We start from the raw sequence: 21,271 nt of genomic DNA on the forward strand, positions 1-21,271 counted from the left end.
TCTTCCATCATACTTCCTTTCATCTTTCTTCCTTCACTCTTTCTTCCATCCTGCCTCTCTCCCTCGTTCCCTTCCTTCCTTGCTTCTTTCTTCTCTCCCTCCCAGCAGCCACTCACAGGTTCAACCCCAACACTGATTCCCATGGGAGCTTTAACCTGTTCCATTTCTAACCTAGCCTTGTTCCCCCTCCTCAGGCAGCCTTGTGAGTCTCCCCTGCCCCATCCCAGGAGCTCACCAATTTACTGCCAGACTTAGTGTGGACACCTGATTACCTTTAGGCTGATGCAGTTCAGAACTCCAGAATCTGAACAACCTACCAGCCTCACCTTCCTTAGAAGGAGGATTTGCATGCATGAGCTATCATGCTGGGCAAGATAAGACTTTTTGCATATGGAATTAAACTTAGAAGTATGTTGTGCTACTTTTTTTTTCCCTGGAGAGCCAACTGTTAAATATTTACCAGCATACCCCTCCCTCCATCCCTGTCAGTTATGTCCCAAGTCCTTCAAGATGCCATTTGCTTTTCCTAATTCATGCACAGCCCTCTGACCTTTAGGAAAAACAAGACATTTTTATAGATGTGTCACCCTGAGCATTTCCTAAGAGGGACACTTCATAGAAAACATTTTTGTATATTTTTAATGTCTCCATGCTTAACTTCCACCACCCCCCATCCTCTCTTGCCTTAACACTTTGAATTGTCATTCCATTCACAAATTGATAGAGTTGAAAATACACGTGAGGAAAATACAGAGGTTTTTCTTTTAGATCATGCATAATCTTTGATTTTGGTAAAAATAATATGTCTAGTGAATCTATCACTGGTCAGTGCTACCTTTAAAATCCACCTAATTTTTAGTTTAAACCTACAATCTTTCAATAGAAGTAGAGTAATTACAGTATATTTTCAAATCTTCCTTGGTTGCTTTCAGACAGCAGACAATATATTAAGTGTAAATGGATTAAACATTTTACATTTGACATGCCTGGCCCAAGGGAAATGCAGTTTTGCAATGTTTACCTCAGGTGAACATTAACTGAATGCCAGGCATTTAAGCCTGTCGTATTTCTATTGACAGAAAAAGAATACATAATTTATATGTTATTTTGTAATGTTCCCTTCTTAGTCAATTTTTCCTGACAAAATGGCATGCAAGCACTTTGATGGAGACTCTGCCTGCCCCATCTCTTCCTACCACTTTTCTTTTATTGCCACAGACTTGTCTTCAAAAGTGTAGGCCACCATGATGCCATGGTTATTGTGGCACAGTGCGTACAGTGCCAGGCCTGGAGTCAGAAAGACCTAAGTTCAAATTTGGCCTGAGATATTTACTAGTTTTTGTGACCCCAGGGAAGTCACTTAACCTCTGTTTGCCTCAGTTTCCTCATCTGTAAAATGAGGATAATAATTAACATCTACCTCCCAAGGGCATTGTGAGGATCAAATGAGATAATAATTGTGAAGCACTTAGCATAGTGCCTGATGCATAGTAGGCTTTATATAAATGTTAGTTATTACTATTATTATTTCTTCCTTGCCCGCATAGTATTCATATAGCTCATTTTCATTACTTAAGTATTTTATTCTGCATTTTTCCCCAATGAGAATCACATCCTCTCTATTTCTCTCATTTTACTAGCGAGCTTGTTAGTATAACTTCAGTTCTGACATTTTTTATTAGTGAGCTTGTTAATATAACCTCAGTTCTGACATTTTTAGTCCATAACCCCACAAATGGATTTTTTTCTCCATAAAGGGTTCAGTTCTTTTTAAACCTATGTATTAATTTGAATTTACTATTCATAAAATCCAAGACAACAAGGAGATATGAATCGACAAAAATAAATTATTAAGAACACCAAGCTCTCTACAATTCACTTGTTCAGAAATTTTTATTGAGAGTATCTGGGCACTGAGAGGATGTCCAGGAAGTTTATATTATGGTCTCTGCCCTCAAAGATCTCATGACACAATAGCATAAACAAAGCATACCCAGGAAGAATTTAACATGGTTGTATGTGATTAAGTGACAATGAAATGCCATAGCAGTTCAGAGGACAGAGAGATCATTGACTGTGAGGTCAGAGGCTTTTGAAAAGATGAAGGGTAAGAACCAGGCCTTGAAAAATAAAAAAGGTTTAGAAGTAAGTGGAGAGAAAAAGAAGGGAGGAAATGTCAGGGATAGGAAACCTGATCTAAGCAAGGTGTGTGGGCAAGAATGAGCAAAGTCTTTATTTTGAAGGCAGTGTCGTGTCTAGCCTGACTATAGAAGAGGTTTCGTGTTGGGGAATAAGGTTTAGAAAGTGGGTTGGAACAGATTGTTGAGGGTCTAGAAAGTCAGGTTAAGGAATTTAGACTATAACATAGAGAGTATATGGGGGAGGAGGGAGGCAATAATTCCCCGAGATCTTCTTTGCCTCTCTGAAATCTCCTTAAGCTGGCAGCATCACCCCTGCTATAGCAGTCATAGAGTTACTGAGAGAGCGGCATGATTCCTTTTCTGGAAGGTCCTTTCTAAGCTCCAAACTCTGTGATTGTAGATTTCTTGAGGGAAGACATGTCTCATTTATTTCACAACTTCTTCATCTCCTCCCCTCACTTAAGATAACCCCCAATACCTGATGATAGTGCCCAATATAGAAACTTGCCATAGTGGTCATGCTTTAAATATTTCTTGAATGAATGAGTGAAGGCAAAATTAAAGTGGTATTTGATGAACATTAACCCAGAGGCAGTGTGTAGGATGGATTGAGGGGGTGGGGGAGGGAGAGACTGGATGAGATAACTCAGGAAGGATTTGAGACATTATCTTTGTAGCCAGGGTTGGATCATCCCTTGGGTCTTTTGGAATTACGAGTGATGATAGGCACTGCCTTAAGCTTAGTTTTAAACCTCCCTTTCTCCATCTATCCAACTCTTCAAGGCAGTGTGTGGCAACCATGCATTGTCTGCATCTAGCCCCACCTCTTCCTCCTCTTGTTCAAAACACAGGCCCAGAGTAGACTGTATAGCCAGAGCACTGGGGTAGGCTAAGGCAGGGAGCTGCCCTCCTAATGGAAGAGCCCAGGAGAATGTCCAAACTTTGAGGGCAGTCAGGTGCAGTGAGCTGCCCGAGGACAGAGGCCTGTAGCTTGCTTCAAATTCAATTTATATTCTGAGCAGCAGAATTTCCATCCGTCACCCCTTTCCCTCCAGAGCTTGGAATGCCCCCTCTGTGGAATAGCATCAGGAAAATTTGGCCAGCATACTCCTAGGAGCTGTTGGTTGCTGATAGAATCTCTATAATGAGGTCTGTAGGCAGACAGATGTCTTTTGTTTTTGCACAGGCAGCTTGCTTTGAGCCAATGTGTGTTTAAATATTATTGTTAATAACAATAAGCATACTGCTGTGTATTTACATGGTTGCTCTCGAGAGGAGCACAGAGTACATTGTGTAATATATAGCCTGTGACCCTTAGACCAGGCGGGGAACTCCCTTTGGATCTAAAAACTTCCCTCTGCTTTGAACAACCTTTCTCCAGAAGCTGTTCTCAGTCCCTAATCTTAGTGCCTTTAGACTGATCCCATTTTACCCAGCATACATCTTTTTTGTCGTATGTAGTTATTTGCATGTTGTCTTGAGAGCCAGGACTGTTTGTGGTTTTTTTTTTCTTTCATTTCTTTGTATCCCCAGTGCTTAGCACAATGTCTGGTGCTTTATAAACACTGACTGAACAATTTCTATTTTTTTTCCTCCAGCCTACCTCATGCTTGTCAAAGGATGGTTATCTTGGTAATTTTGAGAAATTAAATTCGGCTTGTACAGTTGAGGGAAAGGGAAAGTTCTTTGAATGATAGATAAGGATCCTCAAGTTTTCTCTCTTCTTTACTCTGCTCTGATTCAATGCTGTCTGACCCAGGAAATATATGGTAACCAAGACACCCTGAAGACTGAGGTGGAGTTCACCCTTACCCTCCCAAAAATGAAGGCTTTTATTGTTGCCTTTGTTTTTCAGTCAAGTCCAATTCTTCGTGACCCCATTTGTGGTTTTCCTGGCAAAGAGACTGGAGTGGTTTGCCATTTCCATCTCCAGCTCATTTTACAGATGAAGAAATTGAGGCAAACAGGGTTAAGTGACTTGTCCAGGGCCACACAGCTAGTAAGTCTCTGAGGCCACATTTGAACTCAGGCCTTCTTGACTCCAGGCCAGGAGTTCTATCTACTGTGCCATCTAGCTGCCCATGCCTAAACAGCTCCAAAGAATTGGGCTCATTACCTTATCCAGCCTCACAGTGCTGCCAAAATTTCAAATAGGATGGGGTAACTGGCACTTTGGCCCAAATTTAAGAGCACAAAAATTTATATGGGCTGAGTGCCCCACTCTACTCTGAGCCTCTTCCCCATGGGAAATGTTTCTAGAAGTGGTCCTCATGTTTCCCAGGGGTCTTGGGATGGGGAGAGAGAAGAGAAGGAACCAGTATGCTGGCATCTCCCCTGACCATGAGTGATTGCAAAACAGATACATTGTCCACCAATTGCCCCACCATCAAAATTGTTGGTATAGCTGTACGCAATGCTGAGAATAGTGGAGGGAATCTCATTATTGACAATTAAGGATTACTGGATATTTCTGTCTGCCAGCTTCTATCCTATTTGCTAAGCAGGGCTCTGCAGGCTTTTCTTTCTTCCAGTTGTGTCTTGCCCTCATCAAATGATCATGAATATACTTGACACATACTCCTGTCTCATTAATGGAATCCTGCTCAGGTTTGTGAAATATTTTGCAGCGGCTTTTCTCATTATGCCATTTCAGTAAATTCCTTTACTTTGAGCTAATTATGTCTTCTGGCTGACTATTCAAGGTAAATATATCAGTAGGGACTTGTGAGCTATAGTGTAGCAATGCAGTCTCAAAGTAAATCTTGAACCTGATATAAATGCTGTCTGAAAGACCTGTCCTGCAAGTTGGGGTGGAAAGACCACCCCTGGGCACTATATGGAAGATAGACGCTATGGTACAGAGTAGACGTTTCCAAATTTATTTGGCCTACTGCCCCTTTAAAAAATTTACTCAATGCCCCCCTGGAAATTTACTTTCTATAATCTTTTAATTTTTTTCTTGAAATTTGTGTCATTTCAAAAAATACAATTTTTTTAAAAATGACATCTTAAATTTAATAATTTATTGTAAATTTGTGGGTTTTTTTACTATATTGAAATTTTGATGATGCAATAGTCATGTAACCATATAATACTGTATTGTAAATAAGTCATGTAACCATATAATACTGTACTGTAAATAAGTCATTACATGTACATCCTGCTGATGCATGCTAGACTCCCTGACAATGTGTGATACACCCTGCCAACACTTGCTTGTTAAGACCTGTCAGTGGACTTGACCACTGATTGGCTATAACTTGCATTTTGAGTATTTAATTGGAAAATAATGTAATCACTATGACTTTAACTCTGCTACACAACAGATGTAACATGTACAAATAGTTTTTCAAAATTTTGTTCTCTTTTCTTCTTTCCTTATGCTTCCACCACCCCCTTATTTTATCCAATGCCCCCCCAATTGCATCTGAAGCTACTACCACCCCCCCTGGATCATTCCAGCACCCCCAGGGGGTGCTATCATCCACTTTGGGAACCTCTGGTAGAGGAAAGCATGCAAGGCCTGGAGTCAAAAGAGCTGAGTTCAGATGAGGGAGAAAACGGATGACCTCTGAGTTCCCTTCTAGCTCTAAATCTATTTCTTATGAACTAACATTTCACTTACAGCTATGGCAAATCTCTGGATGTCTTCATCTTCACAGTCCTGGATGACTTTATTCAGCCGATGGTTGTCGTGGGATTCTCCATCAGTCACAATCACCATGACTTTCTTAACCCCACTTCGAGCACCCCTGGCTTTAGTGAAGGCCTCTTTTCTGAAACATATTTACATATAAAAAAGAGGCAAATAAGACACCATCCCTAAGATTATGCAAAAGCTTCAAGGCAATGTGTGAAAGCAAAACATTGCTCTAGGTAGCTCCTAGCCTTGGAGCCAAGAGCAACAGCAGCACCCACCGGTCACACTGGGTAGCATGATGACCACTATTTGTAGCATTTTCTAATTTATCGCAGATGGTAGAAAGGTTGCCATTTTGCTTAATCACCACATATTCTCACATACCAAAGCCAGAGGAGACATTGTACTCCTGGAGATATCAAAGGCTAGGTGGGTCCCAAGCTCACCATAAGACTTAGAGGAGAATAATTCTCCACACCCACTCCTTGCTTTGTAAACAGCCTTCCCCCTTCCCTTGGGAATGTATTTTTTTTTTCCATATCAGCAGGCTTCTTCCTCTCTCCTTTTGGCAGAAGCATCTGCTTTGTTTCTCACCTTCCTTCACCCCCTATTCTGATGTTCACAGAACAGTCTCACCAATTTGACCTTTACTGCAGAGCTGAGATGAAGAGGAGAGACAAAGGAGGATAGAATTTGTTAAGCCCCAGACAGCCTCCAGCCTCTCCTTCCAGCCAGCTCTTAAATGTCAGCATTGGATAAGGGGGGAAATAAATCAGACATTAAAAAAGGAAAACAAATAGTTTTCATTTTAGATGTACTCCAAGTTTAGTTTAATAATTGTTTACTAATATTTTCTGAGAGTATTTAGTTTATAATTTTTAAAAGTGGCTTTAGATGGCAAGATAAAATGAGATAGACTTTGGGGTAATGACTGTTGTAAAGAATGCTTAGTGTGATCTAGGACACAGATTGTTGGAGGGGGATGGGTCAAGAGACAACAAGAAAGAGAAATCAGGGCAGAAATATGCACAGGATGAGAAAGGAATTTCAACTGAATTTAGCAAAGATTTATTGAACACCTGCAATGTGTGTTTGTGTGTATGTGGGGGGTCTATTTGCATGGGTGTGTCCATTCCTGTTTCACTTCTTTCTCTTGTTCTTCTCTCTGAAGACTCAATATACAACTGTACCCATATGTATACACATATATTTTCAAACTGGAACATCTATGACCTTAACTGGAAATATGAAGCATTTATATCTTGGGGGACAATGATGTTACTGTTCTATATCCCTCTCCTCTCTGAGAAAGCACCTAAGATGACTACAACCTATTGCCACTTCCATCAAAGGTACATTTCTATGATATCTATTCTCCATATATTTAAAAGTCAAGAATTCTTAAAGAAAAAGCAAGATGCTTCTTAAAAGGCCTAGAAATTGACATCCTGTACTATTTAACTCTCTTGAACCTGAGAAATTTGGTGTCAGATTGAAATAGAGATGTGCCAGGGTATATATCGATTTAGTAAGCCACAAATTAACATTATTTATGTTGTGCTGTATTTTTTAATTTAATTTGTTAGACGTTTCCAGATTATATTTTAGTCTGGTTCCTGTCTCACTCCAGAGTGCAGACCACTTAAAACATGCCAGTGTATTAATATTGAAGGGGGAAAGGGAGGCAGTTAGGTGGTACATTGGATAGAGAACTAGTCCTAGAGTTAGGAAGACTAGAGTTCAAATCTGATCTCAGACACTTACAAGCTTTTGTGAACCCAGACAAATCACTCAAGCTTTGCTTGCCTTAGTTCCTCATCTGAAAATGAGGATAATATTACTACCTGCCTTCTAGGGTTGTTGTAAGGATGAAATAAGATAATAATTGTAAATGCTTAACACAGTGTAAACAGAGTAAACACTATATAAATGTTAGTTATTATTGTTATAGTGAATGGAGTGTTGGATTAAGAGTCAGGAAAAGTGTGGGTTCAACTCTCACTTCTTACACTAGCTATGTGAACATGGGTTAAAATCACTAATCTTCTCCCATTAATAAATTGGAGCTAATGAGATAATAGTAGGTGTATCTACTTCATAAAGTATTTGTGATGTGCAAATGAAATGATACACATAAAGGGCTCCTCAAACTCTAAAGTACTCTATGATGTCAGTTATTGTTAATCTCAGTTCCTTAAAATCATATCCTTCCTTGATAGGGTTCCCTCAGACACTGAGAAGTAAGCTTATCCAAGGCCATACAGCAAGCATGCGTCAGAGCCAGGAACCAAACCTAGGCTTGCCTCCTAGGTCAGCCCTCTACCCACTATACCATCCTACCTAGCTGCCTGGTTACTAGAAAAAAAAATAGTGCTTTCTATCTCATTGTCAGAATGGGCTAGAACTGAATTAACAAGAGCAAAGGGATAGTATCAGAAAAGTTTGCCTGCCATATTTCCTTATATTAAATCTAGCAGCACTGAAATCAGGTTTAACTTGTACTTATAGACAGTATATATGGTGCTTTCTGGAGTTTTAGGGAAACTTTTCCCAGAATATCATCTCCACCAAGATGTCACTGTTCCTGAAATTTCACCTTCAGGGATCCAGGAGCTAAGAAGCACAGTGGATAGAGTACTGGGCCTAGAGTCTGGAAGATCTGAGTTCAAATTTGGCCTTAGAAATTCCTTAGCTGTATGACGTGGGGCCTAGTCATCTTTGTCTGCCTCAATTTCCTCATTTGTAAAATGGGGACAATAATAACATCTACTTCCCAGGATTGTTGAGAAAATACAATGGGATATTTGTATAGCACTTAGCACGTGCCTGGCACATAGTAGGTGCTTAATAAATACTTTATTCCTTTCCCATTTCATTGCTTCTGTCCCATGGTGGCACCTGGTGAAGGGTGGGAGAAAGGTGTGGGTGGGTGAAGAGAAAGCAACAAACATTTATTAAGTGCATGCACTTTTCAGATATTATCTCATTTTAGGCACAGAAAACATGAGGTAGGGAATACAAAACACAGAGCACATACATCAGAGTTATGTGTAGAGCTATCCCTGAGGGAAAGAAATAGAACAGAACAGTGAAGAGTTTAAAAAAAAAGGAAAGGAAACTATTTATTCAGAGCCTTAAGGCCTATATCCACTCAAAGAATCCCTCTTTAGGCCCTGTGTGATACATGGAAACAGAGATTCCAACTCTAAAATTCTATGAAATATTCTGTTTCTTTAAAATGATATCTTTGGAGAAAAGGGAAAAAATGAGTGGATAAAAGAAAATTTTTGTCTATTGAATAACTTTTGCCCTTGCATGTTTTGCATTTAAAGCAACATATTTAAAAATCTTGATAAGAGAACAATTTAGAATAAGATGATATTTAATTGATCCCATAGAAGCATCTATCAATAAAGCTTCTTTAATGTTAAATAATTTTAAACATTGGAAAAATTCAGAATAATTAAAAATTAGTCCCTTTTCATCTCCTGGTTATCAGGCCAGTGTTCTTTCCCTCAGTTTCCTCATCTATAAAAGGAGAGAGAGATGTAAGACTGGATGGTCAGTAACATCCCTTCCACCTCCAAATCCATCATCTTATGATCATATTAATTAATAACTTCAGATCCTTTAAAATGGTTCAACCAGTTGAGGTAACATTATAACCAGTTAACTATGAACTGAAAAACAAAAGGGAACAGTCCCTAAATTATACACCTTGGAGAGACTTCTAATCTGGGGAAGCATTTTCGATGTACATACCTTGCTGTATCTATTCCCAGAGCCGTCATTGTTTGGCGCCCTTGCCTCTGCTCTATCTGGTTAGCTGCATTGAGCACTTCTTCAGTTGTTGTATACTTATTGAGATTAAATTCATGGGTCACATTTTCACTATACTGTACAATTCCAACCTAAGAAAGCAAGCCACTATTAGATACATAATCCATACAATGGGAATGTTGATTTCAATTTTCCTTAATCTGAGCAAATAGCATCAATATAAGACTTAGCAATTTTGCAGATAGATTTTTGAAAATCTGTTGGTTTTCCTATTATTATCAATGTTTGTCAGTTGTTGCTGTCATTTGTCCTTTGTTTTCAAAGAGGACCAATGATATCACAAGGGTGATGTCTTGACTTGCTTGTGAATTGGATTTAAGTGAGGCAGATTTGTGCAAATTCATTAGCCTTATTCTCTTTTCTAGAGACATTGAAGTCCATGGCAGGACAAAAGTCAAGATGACTAGCAATGGCCTAGGATGCAATGGGTGACTATGCAGTACATATCAGTAGCCTGAAGACATAACCCAGCAGCTCTAGCTGGGTCATATTTTCAAAGCTTATTACATTCATACTTGATCCTTTTTTTGTGTCTTTTCCCCTGCTCAAAGCATCCTCTCTCTCTCTAAATTCCAGGTTTCAGGTTTCTTAAACGTTTTCTCCACCCTGCTTTATCAGCTAAAAAGTAATCAGTTTAGCTGATTTGCAGTTGCGACATGACTTGCCTTCTTTCCTCTTTTTCCAGCTGTTCCTTCCTCATGCCTTACTCCATCATCCACATATGTAATTGTATCTGTGATGTTCCTTGACAACTTTAAGGAGCACTTTTGTTGTTGTTTGGCACATTTCATTTGTGTCTGACTCTTCATGGTCCAATTTTGGGAGTTTTCTTGGCAAAGATATTAGAGAGGTTTGCCATTTCCTTCTCCAATTCATTTTACAGATGAAGAACTGAGGTAAACAGGGTTAAGTGACTTTCCCAGGGCTACACAGGTAGTAAGTGTCTGAAGCCACTCAGGAAGATGAGTCTTTTGGATTTCAGCCTAGCGCTCTGTCCACTTGCCACCTAGATGCCCTTAAGGAGCACTACACATCTTAAAGTGGAATTCCTGGCCACAGCATTGTATTTCCCAACGGAATGAATGGAGGTCTTTCAGTCACAAAGACATCTGGATGGAAGAGATATCTGGGGACAGAGGCACTGCTCTAGTCCTTTCAAAATATATCAGATAAGCAACTGCTCGCTCAGCTTACCTGCAAACTTGGCTTTCAGTCCTGCTTTACAATTTCTCTATTTTATATGTCCCTGGGTGGAATTTTCTTGTGCTTTTCTCACAGCAAAGTGATAATATCTACCTTAAGTACTTTTATTGAAACCTATTTTGAAATCACCTTTATTTCTGAATAATGCCTCCCCCCGCTTTAAACAATGCCTAGAAACAAATAATGAAAAAGAAAAGGGAGGTGGGGAAAGCAATTTAGCAAAATGAACCCACAAATCATCCAAGTCCATATCTGAAGTCTCCCACCTTTGAAGCCATCATCTAATTTAAGGTCCTTGCTGGTGTTACTGCTATCAAATACCAAAAACCAAATCTCAAGTGTGTGTGTGTGTGTGTGTGTGTGTGTGTGTGTGTATAATATAGATATAGATGTAGATATATATCAAGATATAATGTTGTGCCATCAGAAGGCTATCTATCCCTTTGCCTGGGATCTCCTTAACTAATCATCCTGACTATTACATCCTTCCTCGGTAGTCATGACCTTACAAGCAAGAGTAACACATCCTTTATGATACAGTCATTTGGTATAAGCAATAATCACTACTAGATATGTGAACCATTGAAAGAATGGGTTAACATGTGCTCTAAGCTCAGTTTAACTTTGGTTACAATCAGAATGTCATATTCTATCAGGCACTTCCCACAAATATCCAGACCCCAATCTTCCCTCCTCTCATGACCTTTTCGTGACCTGCTCCCTAGTTAGCATATGACTTTTTCATATGTGCCCACTGGTCATCATTAACAGAAGAATCTGATTTTTGGCCTGGAAATAGCCACGCTGAGAGTCTCTAAAGTCACTTTTTCCTCTTGCTGCTCTTGAGAAGTCATCTAATATTTTCTCTCTCTTGTATTCTTTGTGTCTTTTAGCATATTTACAAACCCATATCCCTGTACTGTGGATTTAAGGTCCAATTTCTTTGGAAAAAATGGTTCTCCAGACAATTAGTCAGCACTACTCAATTATATGATTCTAAAGATTCTTACCTATAAGCATGCAGCTCCCAGTATAATATACTGCTTATCTATTGCTTTTGTTCAACATGTTTCCTATTGAAGACATCACCCTCAAACCCATTGAGGTTTCAAAAAATACTTCCATATCCAATAGGTCCTCTCCAAATTACAGTTAATACCTGCCCTCTCCCTTCCCATCCATCCTATATACTACTACAAAATTAATATTTCTACAATACTGAGTTCATCATGTCACTTCTCTTCAATAGTTCTTCACTGATTACATGACAAAGTCCAAGTTTCTGTATCAGACTTTCAAGATCCTCAACATCTGGCTCCATCCAACCTATTTCCACTATATTTTCCACCATTCCCCAGCTCTGGTCTTATCAGGGAAATCTCTTAACATTACCCCCAAATTATATACTTTGCTCACCTAGAATACCCTTCTGTCAAATCACATTCACCCTTCAAGGTTCGTCTCAAATCTCAATTCCTCCAGGAGACATTCCCATACTGATCCAGACTGTTCTTTTCCTTCAGAATTTGTCTCTCCCCCCCCCGATGGGTTCTTATTAATATTTAGCCTGGCTTTCTTTCTTAATTCAATGAATGAATTGATGGATGGATGAGTAAGTATGTTTAGGAATTAAACCTACAACCAAATCCCGCCATTTTTACTGTTATGTTGTAGTTGCTAATATTCTGTACTTGTTTTCATGTGTATAGAGACAGATATACAAGTATATCCTCCTTTTCCTGTACGTTCTTTAAGCTCAAGAATCACGTATTTCACACTTTTCTGTATGTTCTGCCTTTCCTTGGAGGGCCAGTAAGAGACAGGGTGGATTATGTCATTGTTGTTTTATAGTCCCCTCGTTCCATAATTAGAGGTAGCTGGTAGCTCAGTGGATAAAACACTAGGCCTGGAGTCAGGAAAACCTGAGTTCAAATCCAGCCTTGAATACTTCCTAGATGTGTGACTCTGGGCAAGTCACTTAACCTCTGATTTCCTGACAAAATGGATCCACTGGACCCATTGGAGAAGGAAATGGCAAACCATTCCAGTATGTTTGCCAAGAAAACCCCAAATGAGGTCACAAAGGGTTAGAGTAAACTGAAAGTGACTGAACAACAACCTAAAATTCCATAATTGGAGAAATAGGAACACTGAACATAACAAAACAGAAAAAGATAATGACAGCAGAGACAGAGAATTAAAACTGAAAAAAAAAACAAACAGAAATAAAGGAGTGTGAGAAAATAAGAAGAGTGGGAAATAGAAAATCAATTCCCTGGTGACTAGTCTATAGTCTCCAAGACTGAATAGTTAGTATACTTGCTGTTGCCTTTGGCACAGATAGGGAAAAGGCCTGCTTTGGTTCTTCTCCAAGAAGAGAGGACCAAAGATTAATTTTCAGTCTAGGGAAAGGGTCAGATCACCAAAAAAGAAACAAAAATAACAAAAAAATCAGGCTGTCGTCTACACAGAGAAATTAGGCTATTTCTGGAGATTGAGGAGGGAAAATACTGCACTCGTGAAAGAAGTGGACTGTCTCTGTTGAAGATCAGCTTCACTTAAATTAACAAAAGGAATGGGAAAATAATTCTGAAATTTTGCCCAGAATTTAAATTCATCTACTACCACACAGTTACCAACTGCTACAAAATGTAGTTAAGGAACCTTAGGAGAGTGCCAAGTTTGAATTCGCTGATGGGAATCCTGGGCTAAGTAGTCAGTTGGAAGGAGTTGGTCGAATTATTACCTTGCAGTGATTATGGCAGAATTGTCACATGTGAGTGCTGGGTTGCCATTCAACTGCATCGTAACATGCTATTACCAAACCCTAAGCTTTCAGCAGGTTCTTAACAAACATGCTCCACAATGAGGACCAGTTCCCTTCCATATAGAGCTTACTGTGTTCAAGTCATTATACTAGCCTGTAAACTAGGACACTAGGAAGGCCTAGTGCATTGCCTTATCCTTACTGAAGAAAAATTGCCTGAAGACAGGTAAGGTTGCATGGACCAGTCATCGTCTTTGGTTCAGGCCTTGAAATAATGAATCAGGCTCAGTACTCAAAATGCCTGAAGGAAAAGGTTGTAAAAATGTATGGTAAAAATGGAGATAAATAATTTTCCTAAAAGTTAATTAATTTCTCTCTTTCAGCTTAGCCTTGGTTTAACATCATGCTACATTTTTGATGGATCATGGTGCAAACAATATATACAATGTTCCATTAGTGTATTTCACTTTTATACCAAGTCTCACAATTTACTGGTGTTATTTAGGGTAATGTACTGTTATTTGGCATATTTATATCCTTCTCATTTATTATTAAAAGCAATGTAATGTTTAGGTATTGAGGATCAATAAGGCCTCCATAATGTTTATACTATCATATCTTTTATTGCAGGCTCAAAGTGTTTTTCAGGTTTACTTTATAGGTGCTTTTTTGAAGGCAGTTTTATGGCTTTTTCTCCATCTTGTGCAAAAGCTGGTTTGTTGAAATTCGTTGACAACAATGACGGGAATGTGACTGGGGCTAAGATAAAGCACTAAAGTAGACTTCAATTTTTTAAAAAAAATAGCATTGACATTGTCATTAGTGAAATGATTTTTAGTTTCCATCTAGGTTGTCTCAAGTAGATATCATTGTAAGCTTTGGTATTTGTACTTTTGTTTTTTCTAAGACAGAAGGCCTGCTGCAAATCTGTTTAGGCATGTTTGAGTTAAAAGAATGTTAGTTCTTGCTGGTAATGACCAACAGTCATAGGATATTGCAAATAGCAGGCTTCTGAATTAAATATCTAGGACAGTATAGTCAGTACCACTGGATCTAATCCTCGAACAAATCTGAGTTATGACTCAAGACAGGTAGCCAAGGCTCAGTATAATTTCTCTGAATACATTAGTCCTGGGTTCTTCTGTGGCCAAGGCCAAAAACACGTTGGACACAGGCAAGAAGAATACCACCAAGGAAACAGAGAACATCTTCTTGATCATATATTATACAACTGAAATACAACATGAACAAATTTAAAAACATGTAAGAAAATTGGAAGCTCAAAGACAGGCAACTGACACAATGACACAAAATTCTTAAAAAAAAAAAATTAAATTGTTGCCGACCAGAAAGTCAAAGTTGTAGTGGTATATGATTAAGGTTTTACACAATGACAGAGGAAATACTTAATGTGAACATGGCCTTGTTTGCTAATTCCTAGAAGACCAAAAAACTTTTATAAATATTCCTAGTGCTTATATAGTTTCTTTCAAATGCAATGTAATTTTTGTGTAATGGGTGGTAAGCTCACGCAAGGGGACACCAAGTAGTCAGAGCAGTAACTAGGAATTGTGATGCTTGGAGCAAATCAGGTTCTGTGGGACTGGAGAAGAGGGTAAGAATTGGCAATATTCCACCACAGTCAGGTGCAGGACCCTTCTCTTGGTATGATTGCATTGATCTCATGAAGCTGATCTCCCTCCCACATACTTTAAGGTGCTAGAGCAGGTCAGGTAAAGGAAGAGGAGTACTTATGGTGTGTGATGTTAAGACCACGGAGGATTCAGAGACAAAGGGATGGCGAACTAGAACACTAGCACAGGGAGAAGTATGCTCCCTTGATGTCTTGCTCCCAGTGGCAACCCCCACCCTACTTATGGATTTGATTCGTTTATTCATCCAACAAATTAATTCAACATTCAACAAATAAACATTAAACATTTGTTGTGTGCATGGATAGATGATAGCTATATAACTACTGCAACCCTGGTTTCCAGTTAAGCCTGGAACATTTTGAATGAGAATCTCTTAATTGGTAGAGAGAACATTAATGCAACTCTGAGATTTTGGGGGAATTTCTCCTTGCGTGAGAATGGGTCCTCTCTTTCAAGAGAGGCAGACTGGAAATCAGGGGCATGTTAAGGAGCCAGCTTCCCCTACATGTCTACAAGAATCTTTCTCTTTCTCCTCTCTGAAGTCATTAGGATTCTGACCCAGGCCCTCTAACCCCAAATCCACTGGCTTCTCTACTGCCTCAATTTGCCTTTCCCCTATTCTTCAGCGATCACATTTCTTCACATTACCCATTTCTCCAGTGACTAAACTTCCTTCCTTATCCCTCAGTTTCCTGAATGACAATATTTTGCTTGGTACCTCACTTGTTGGGTTTCACAGGATAAGAAAACCATAAAACTTCAGAGTTGTTGGAAGGAATCTTAGCAGACATAATCCAATCACACCTGAAAAAGAAACTTCACTGCACCACATATAATAAATGGATTCAGCTTCTGCTGAAAAACCTTTTGGTGAAGGAGAGGTCACTGATTCCTCAGAGTTTCATGCTGTTAGGAACTTGCCTGCTCATCTATCCTTCTTAAAATCATGTTATCAAATGACATCCCATTACTTCCTACATGTCTGGAAAGTAGGGCAAAGTTAGCCCTGACCCCCAACACACACACTTTCCCCAAGTTTTAGTCCAAAACAATAGCATCAGGAAAATCCTTCTGCTTCCCTAAAGTCACATGAATTGTAGTAACTGGATTGTAGTGGTAGTTTTCTGTTTGACACTAGGGCAGGTAGCCGTTGATTGAAATCTGACCTCAGAATTTGAAATGCAGAGGGAAGCTATGATGTCTCCTCCAATTTTTAACGATCAGATGAGCAGAACTAGAGACTCTAGTATGTGTCCTTACTAAAAGGTTAATAGTAAGTGAGGCTTAAATATTATAGGTTGCTTAGGTTGCTTTTTCAATATCTCTAGGTCTTATTGTCTCATCTGTAATATGAGGGGGTGACATGGCCTCTAAATCCACTTGTAGCTCTAAATCCACTATCCAATGAATGCAGATGTTTTTAGAAACCTCTTATGAATTGGGCACCAAATATGTAAGAGAGATGAAGATTGCTTTTGAGCATTTTTCAGAAGATGACTGCCAACTTGTGGGCAGTCTTTGGCTCTTTTATTAAAAATACTGTACTTAAATCCTGTTAGCAACCACTGAGATCAAAATGGTTGTCAACACAAACAAGTAGGCAGTGTTCTTGGAAAGAAGCACTGTAAGCCCACATGAAAGAAAACTATGCCCTTTACAACTATGCTCATTTTTGTACCTCTTTTTTTTTTTCCTGAGGATGTGTACTTCCAAATTTCCTATGAATGAATTTCTTTTCTGAAGCACAGAAGGAAGATAAATTAGAGTATTTGTTATTATTCAGTTTACTTCATTTTAAAAGTGGAATCAAGGATTTATTTTGTAAAAGTAAGGATTTAGAGAAAGAATAATGAGCCAAGTTCTTCAAATCATTTTACTGTCAAGTAAGGATTTTTAAATCAAATCAAATCTTCACATCATTTTTTCTATCAAGGAAGGATTTTTAAAACCAGTTCTTGATGAAAATTAAAAGTTTTTTTTTAAAAGAAAAATCTACCATTTGTTAAAGACAGACTTGAGTGAGGCCTGAACCAGCTTCAGTGTTGAGATGAAATGAGGCACTTATTGATAAGTAATCTGATCATTAACAAAATGAGGTTTAGTTAGTCATAGCCTAGAAAGGATATTCAACAAGGCTATTCCAGCACTTAGCTGGGGTAGACATAGCCCTGTCTGGACTGCAGAGGAGGGCAGGGTAATTTCCAGAATGTTGAGAAATTGGATGATTCTGAAGGGCCCAAACTACATGTGGATGGCTCTTTGCTGTCCTTAGGTAACCAGGAAACCACATCAAAATGTCCACAGGCTAACAGGAAATTCCATTAGTCAGGTGTAGATTGGGCCTTGTCCCAGGGCCAATTAATTCCTGTGGATAGCTTTGTCACTTTTCAGGGGAAAAAGGCTAAGGGAGGTTGGGTAAGAAGGGGAAACCCTGATCCTATCACACCATCATTTGAAGAAAATCACCACTAAAATTCCTTTTTACAATAAAAGTACAAATGTGTATCTCTTGGATTGTAGCTGTATGGCTGCAAGGACCCTTTTAATGCAGTGCCCTCATGATGAGGATAGTGAGGCCCACCGAAGTTAAGTAGCAAGTGGCAGAGGCAAAACTTTGCTTTTGTAGATTTCCTGATTCCGTAGTCCATATAAATCAATATCAGTATGAATCAATAAAAATTTATTAAGGGCCTGTTATGTGCCAGGCACTGTACTAAGCACTGGGGAGAAAAAAAGAGGCAAAAGACAGACCCTGCCTTAAAGGAACTTACATTCTAATGGGGGAGACAACATGCCAACAAATACATACAAAGTAAGCATAAAATAGGATAAATAAGAGATAATTAACAGAGGGAAGGCCCTGAAATCAAGAGGGGTTAGGGAAGGCTTCCTGTAAATGGTGAGATTTTAGTTGGGACTTAGAGGTCAGTAATTAGAGCAGAGGAGGGAAAGCATTCCAGGCCTGGGGGACAGCCAGAGAGAATGCCTGGAGCTGAGACACAGAGTACATTGTTCGTGGAACAGCCATGATGTCAGGGTGGCTAGATTGAGGAGTTTGGGGCAGGGAGTAAGTTGTAGGGTGACTTGAAAGGTAGGAGGACTACGTTATGAAGGGCTTTGAAGACCAAACAGAGCATTTTATATTTGATCCTAGAAGCAATAGAGAGCCCTGGAGTTTATTCAGTAGAGGTGTGACATGATCGGACCTGTGCATTAGGAAAATCACGTGGGCTAAATGGAAGATGGATTAGAATTGGGAGAGACCATATGTCTGTAAGTGATCTGAAGGCTCTTTGGTAATCTGAGGCCGGGCCAAAGGGGAAGGGGCTGATCGCACAGATCTTTGACACAAGAAGTAGGGGGTGGTCATTAAGCCTGAATCATCCTTTCCAGACACTGAACTTTTTACATAATGAAGTTTGTAGAAAGGGCGTCTTAGTTGGCGACAGAGCCCAGAACAAAGTAGTAGCAGCAGCCAAGTGATTAATTTTGTGGAAGGGGAAAAAAGAAAGTACTTTTCCCTCAGCATTTCAGGCAGGCACTTCGACCTCTAGAAAATGAATGGTAGAATGAAGCTTGTTAGTCAATTATTTGTACATTTTCTTCTGATGATTGCTTTGGTAGGAAAGTACAAATTCATTTTTCTTCCTTAGATTCTAAGCAGTTTGGTATTATAATGTAGAGAGTATTAGATTTAACCAAGGAAGTTCTGAATTCTAACCCCAGATCATCTGCTCCTAGTTACCAGTATAACCTACCTAGATCACTTACCCTTTGAACTCATCTGTAAAATTAGGGGGTTGGACAAGGTGATCTTTAAGGTCCTGCCTAGCCCTAACATTCTATGGTTCTCTTGATATCACAAAGTAAACCATATTTTTTTATTACTTTTTTTTTCTCTTGAACTACAGCAATGGGAAAAAAAATCACAAAACAGCAATTCCTACACCTTGTACAAATCTGATCAATGGCTATTAAATGAATGAATTAGTGACTGGACCTGTGATTTCAGCAATTTGTGGAACTCCCAGATGAGGAAATTCTTTCCACCAATACGTATTAGCTACTGCTCTGCAACTTACAGTCTTTTTTTTTTTAAATAACAATTTGTCTTTTTATTGAGCACCTTAACAAATTTTGCCTTAACAGCAAATTTCCAAAGGGGATACAGGCATTCCTTCCTCTGCTGTTTTTTGGTTTTCAGGCTTTCCTCGTGCTTATTAAGCCTGCGGCTCAGGACATTGGTCTTCTTAGGCCAAAGGTCCGGGGGCTTGTATTTCTTGCCCTTATAGAATTTCCTGAGGTTCTCTTTCTGTGTCTGGTTGATGACAGTCAGAACTCGGGCAACAGATTTTCGGATGACTCGGATCTTAGAAAGCTTGGATGCAACTCCTCCAGTGACCTTGGCCATTCTCAATTGGGAAAGTTCCACCTTTAAATCATCTAACTGTTGGAGTAGCTCCTCCTTTTTCTTCCCAGGAAGATCCCTGGCCTTGATTTTTGCCATGATCACAGAACAGCCACACTGCCATCGGCTCTGAGGGGCTCTGCAACTTATAGTCTTAAAGTGTTGCCTAAAGCAGTGAGTGGTTGGTTAAGTGACTAGCTCAGGGTCATACAGCCTAAATATGAGTCAGAAACACACCTAAATTCAGGTCTTTCTGCCTTCAAGGCCATTCTTCTACCTCTCTATTCACCATACCACACTGATTCTCAAGCTTACACACTAACAATACATGAGATATAGAATAGTCTATTTTTTTTTCCTCAGAAGTATGCAGAACATAGAAAGGACTAATAGGAGCACCACAACATACAAGATAGCCTTCCTCTATCCATGAATGCCCCTTCCTACAGGGGAAGTTCACCAGCCTTAGCTTGAGGGATAGAAAATAACTACAAGAGTATTCTCTGTCCTTGAGGGATTGCCTTTATTTGTAGGTTTGTTTCAGGCACTACCACTTTATCCATCTGTCCTGCCTTTCCCATATTAAATCATGTTTCCGAATCCATAGATCATGTCAAATCTAGTGTACATACCCAGTGTGTCAGACACCTACTGGGAATTAAATAGACTAAAAATGAAGGGAGGAAGCGTAAATCTAGTGTCTGAAGTAAAGTTTACTAAAAATTTAGAATATGTGTAGGCTTTGCTCTCTTTAGGGGCCAACAGGGGTTCTGCTGAGAAATGGATGCTCTTGGGATAAAATGCTCAGGACACTGACTTTCTGTAACTCAACCCTGGAGCACTTAGTACTTAAGGGGAAAAAATCATTAACAATAAGGAAAAACAGATTTTTGAAGCAATATCCTGTATTTCATTACCCTTTCATTTATGCAACATGAGAACGGAAACCACGATGTAAATATAGTGCTCTGGGGAGGGTGTATCACAGTTTCTAGGCACATTGAGACAGATCTTTTGGGAGCAGGGATGGCCAAGTTTATATCAAAACTTGCTATTAAATGATAGGTTCTCCATATCTATAAAGGATGTTCCTCATTGTCTTTGAAAATGGTAGCTTGCAAATTGGCAAAGATGATGACAAAAAAAAAGTAAATGGTGAAGGGGGTATGGGATGGAAAGTATACAAATACAAGGGAATTTGAACTGGTACAAAGAATCTGAAAGACAATTTGGAATTATGTAAAAACAAACAAACAAACAACTGATGAAAATGTTCATAACTTTTGACTCAGAAATCCCAATTCATATACCCCAATTGAAAGAAAAATTCCAAATCTACCAGAATATTTGTAGTAGCACTTTTCATGGCAGCAAAGAATTGTAAACAAAGCAGGTGCTCATTAATTGGAGAATGGCTAAGTGAACTGTAGTACATGAATAACATGCAACATTACTATGCCACAAGAAATAGTAAATATGAAGAATTCATAGAAATAAGAGAAGATGTATAGGATCCAATGTAGATTGAAGTATGCAGAATCAGGAGAGCAACATGCACTATGTCTACAGCAACATAAATGTAAAGAAGAACAACAAAACAAAGGTGAATACTACATA

General features: G+C 39.1%; 1 protein-coding gene and 1 pseudogene across 2 annotated transcripts in view; both read right to left on the reverse strand.

Annotated features, from left to right (window-relative positions):
* ITGA1 (integrin subunit alpha 1) overlaps positions 1–21,271 on the reverse strand; it is a 194,379-nt gene that overhangs the window by 86,255 nt on the left and 86,853 nt on the right. For both annotated transcript variants that reach the window (XM_020996822.2, XM_020996814.2), the window contains exons 7-8: positions 9,544–9,692; positions 5,767–5,917 (exon numbers count right to left, since the gene is read on the reverse strand). In XM_020996822.2, the coding sequence (XP_020852481.1) occupies positions 5,767–5,917; positions 9,544–9,692 (300 nt within the window). The remainder of the gene's footprint in view (positions 1–5,766; positions 5,918–9,543; positions 9,693–21,271) is intronic.
* LOC110215426 (large ribosomal subunit protein uL29 pseudogene) lies at positions 19,319–19,788 on the reverse strand (annotated as a pseudogene).

The sequence above is a fragment of the Phascolarctos cinereus genome, unplaced genomic scaffold (genome assembly GCF_003287225.1).
Source record: "Phascolarctos cinereus isolate Bilbo 61053 unplaced genomic scaffold, phaCin_HiC Scaffold_4;HRSCAF=312, whole genome shotgun sequence".
Taxonomy (NCBI): domain Eukaryota; kingdom Metazoa; phylum Chordata; class Mammalia; order Diprotodontia; family Phascolarctidae; genus Phascolarctos; species Phascolarctos cinereus.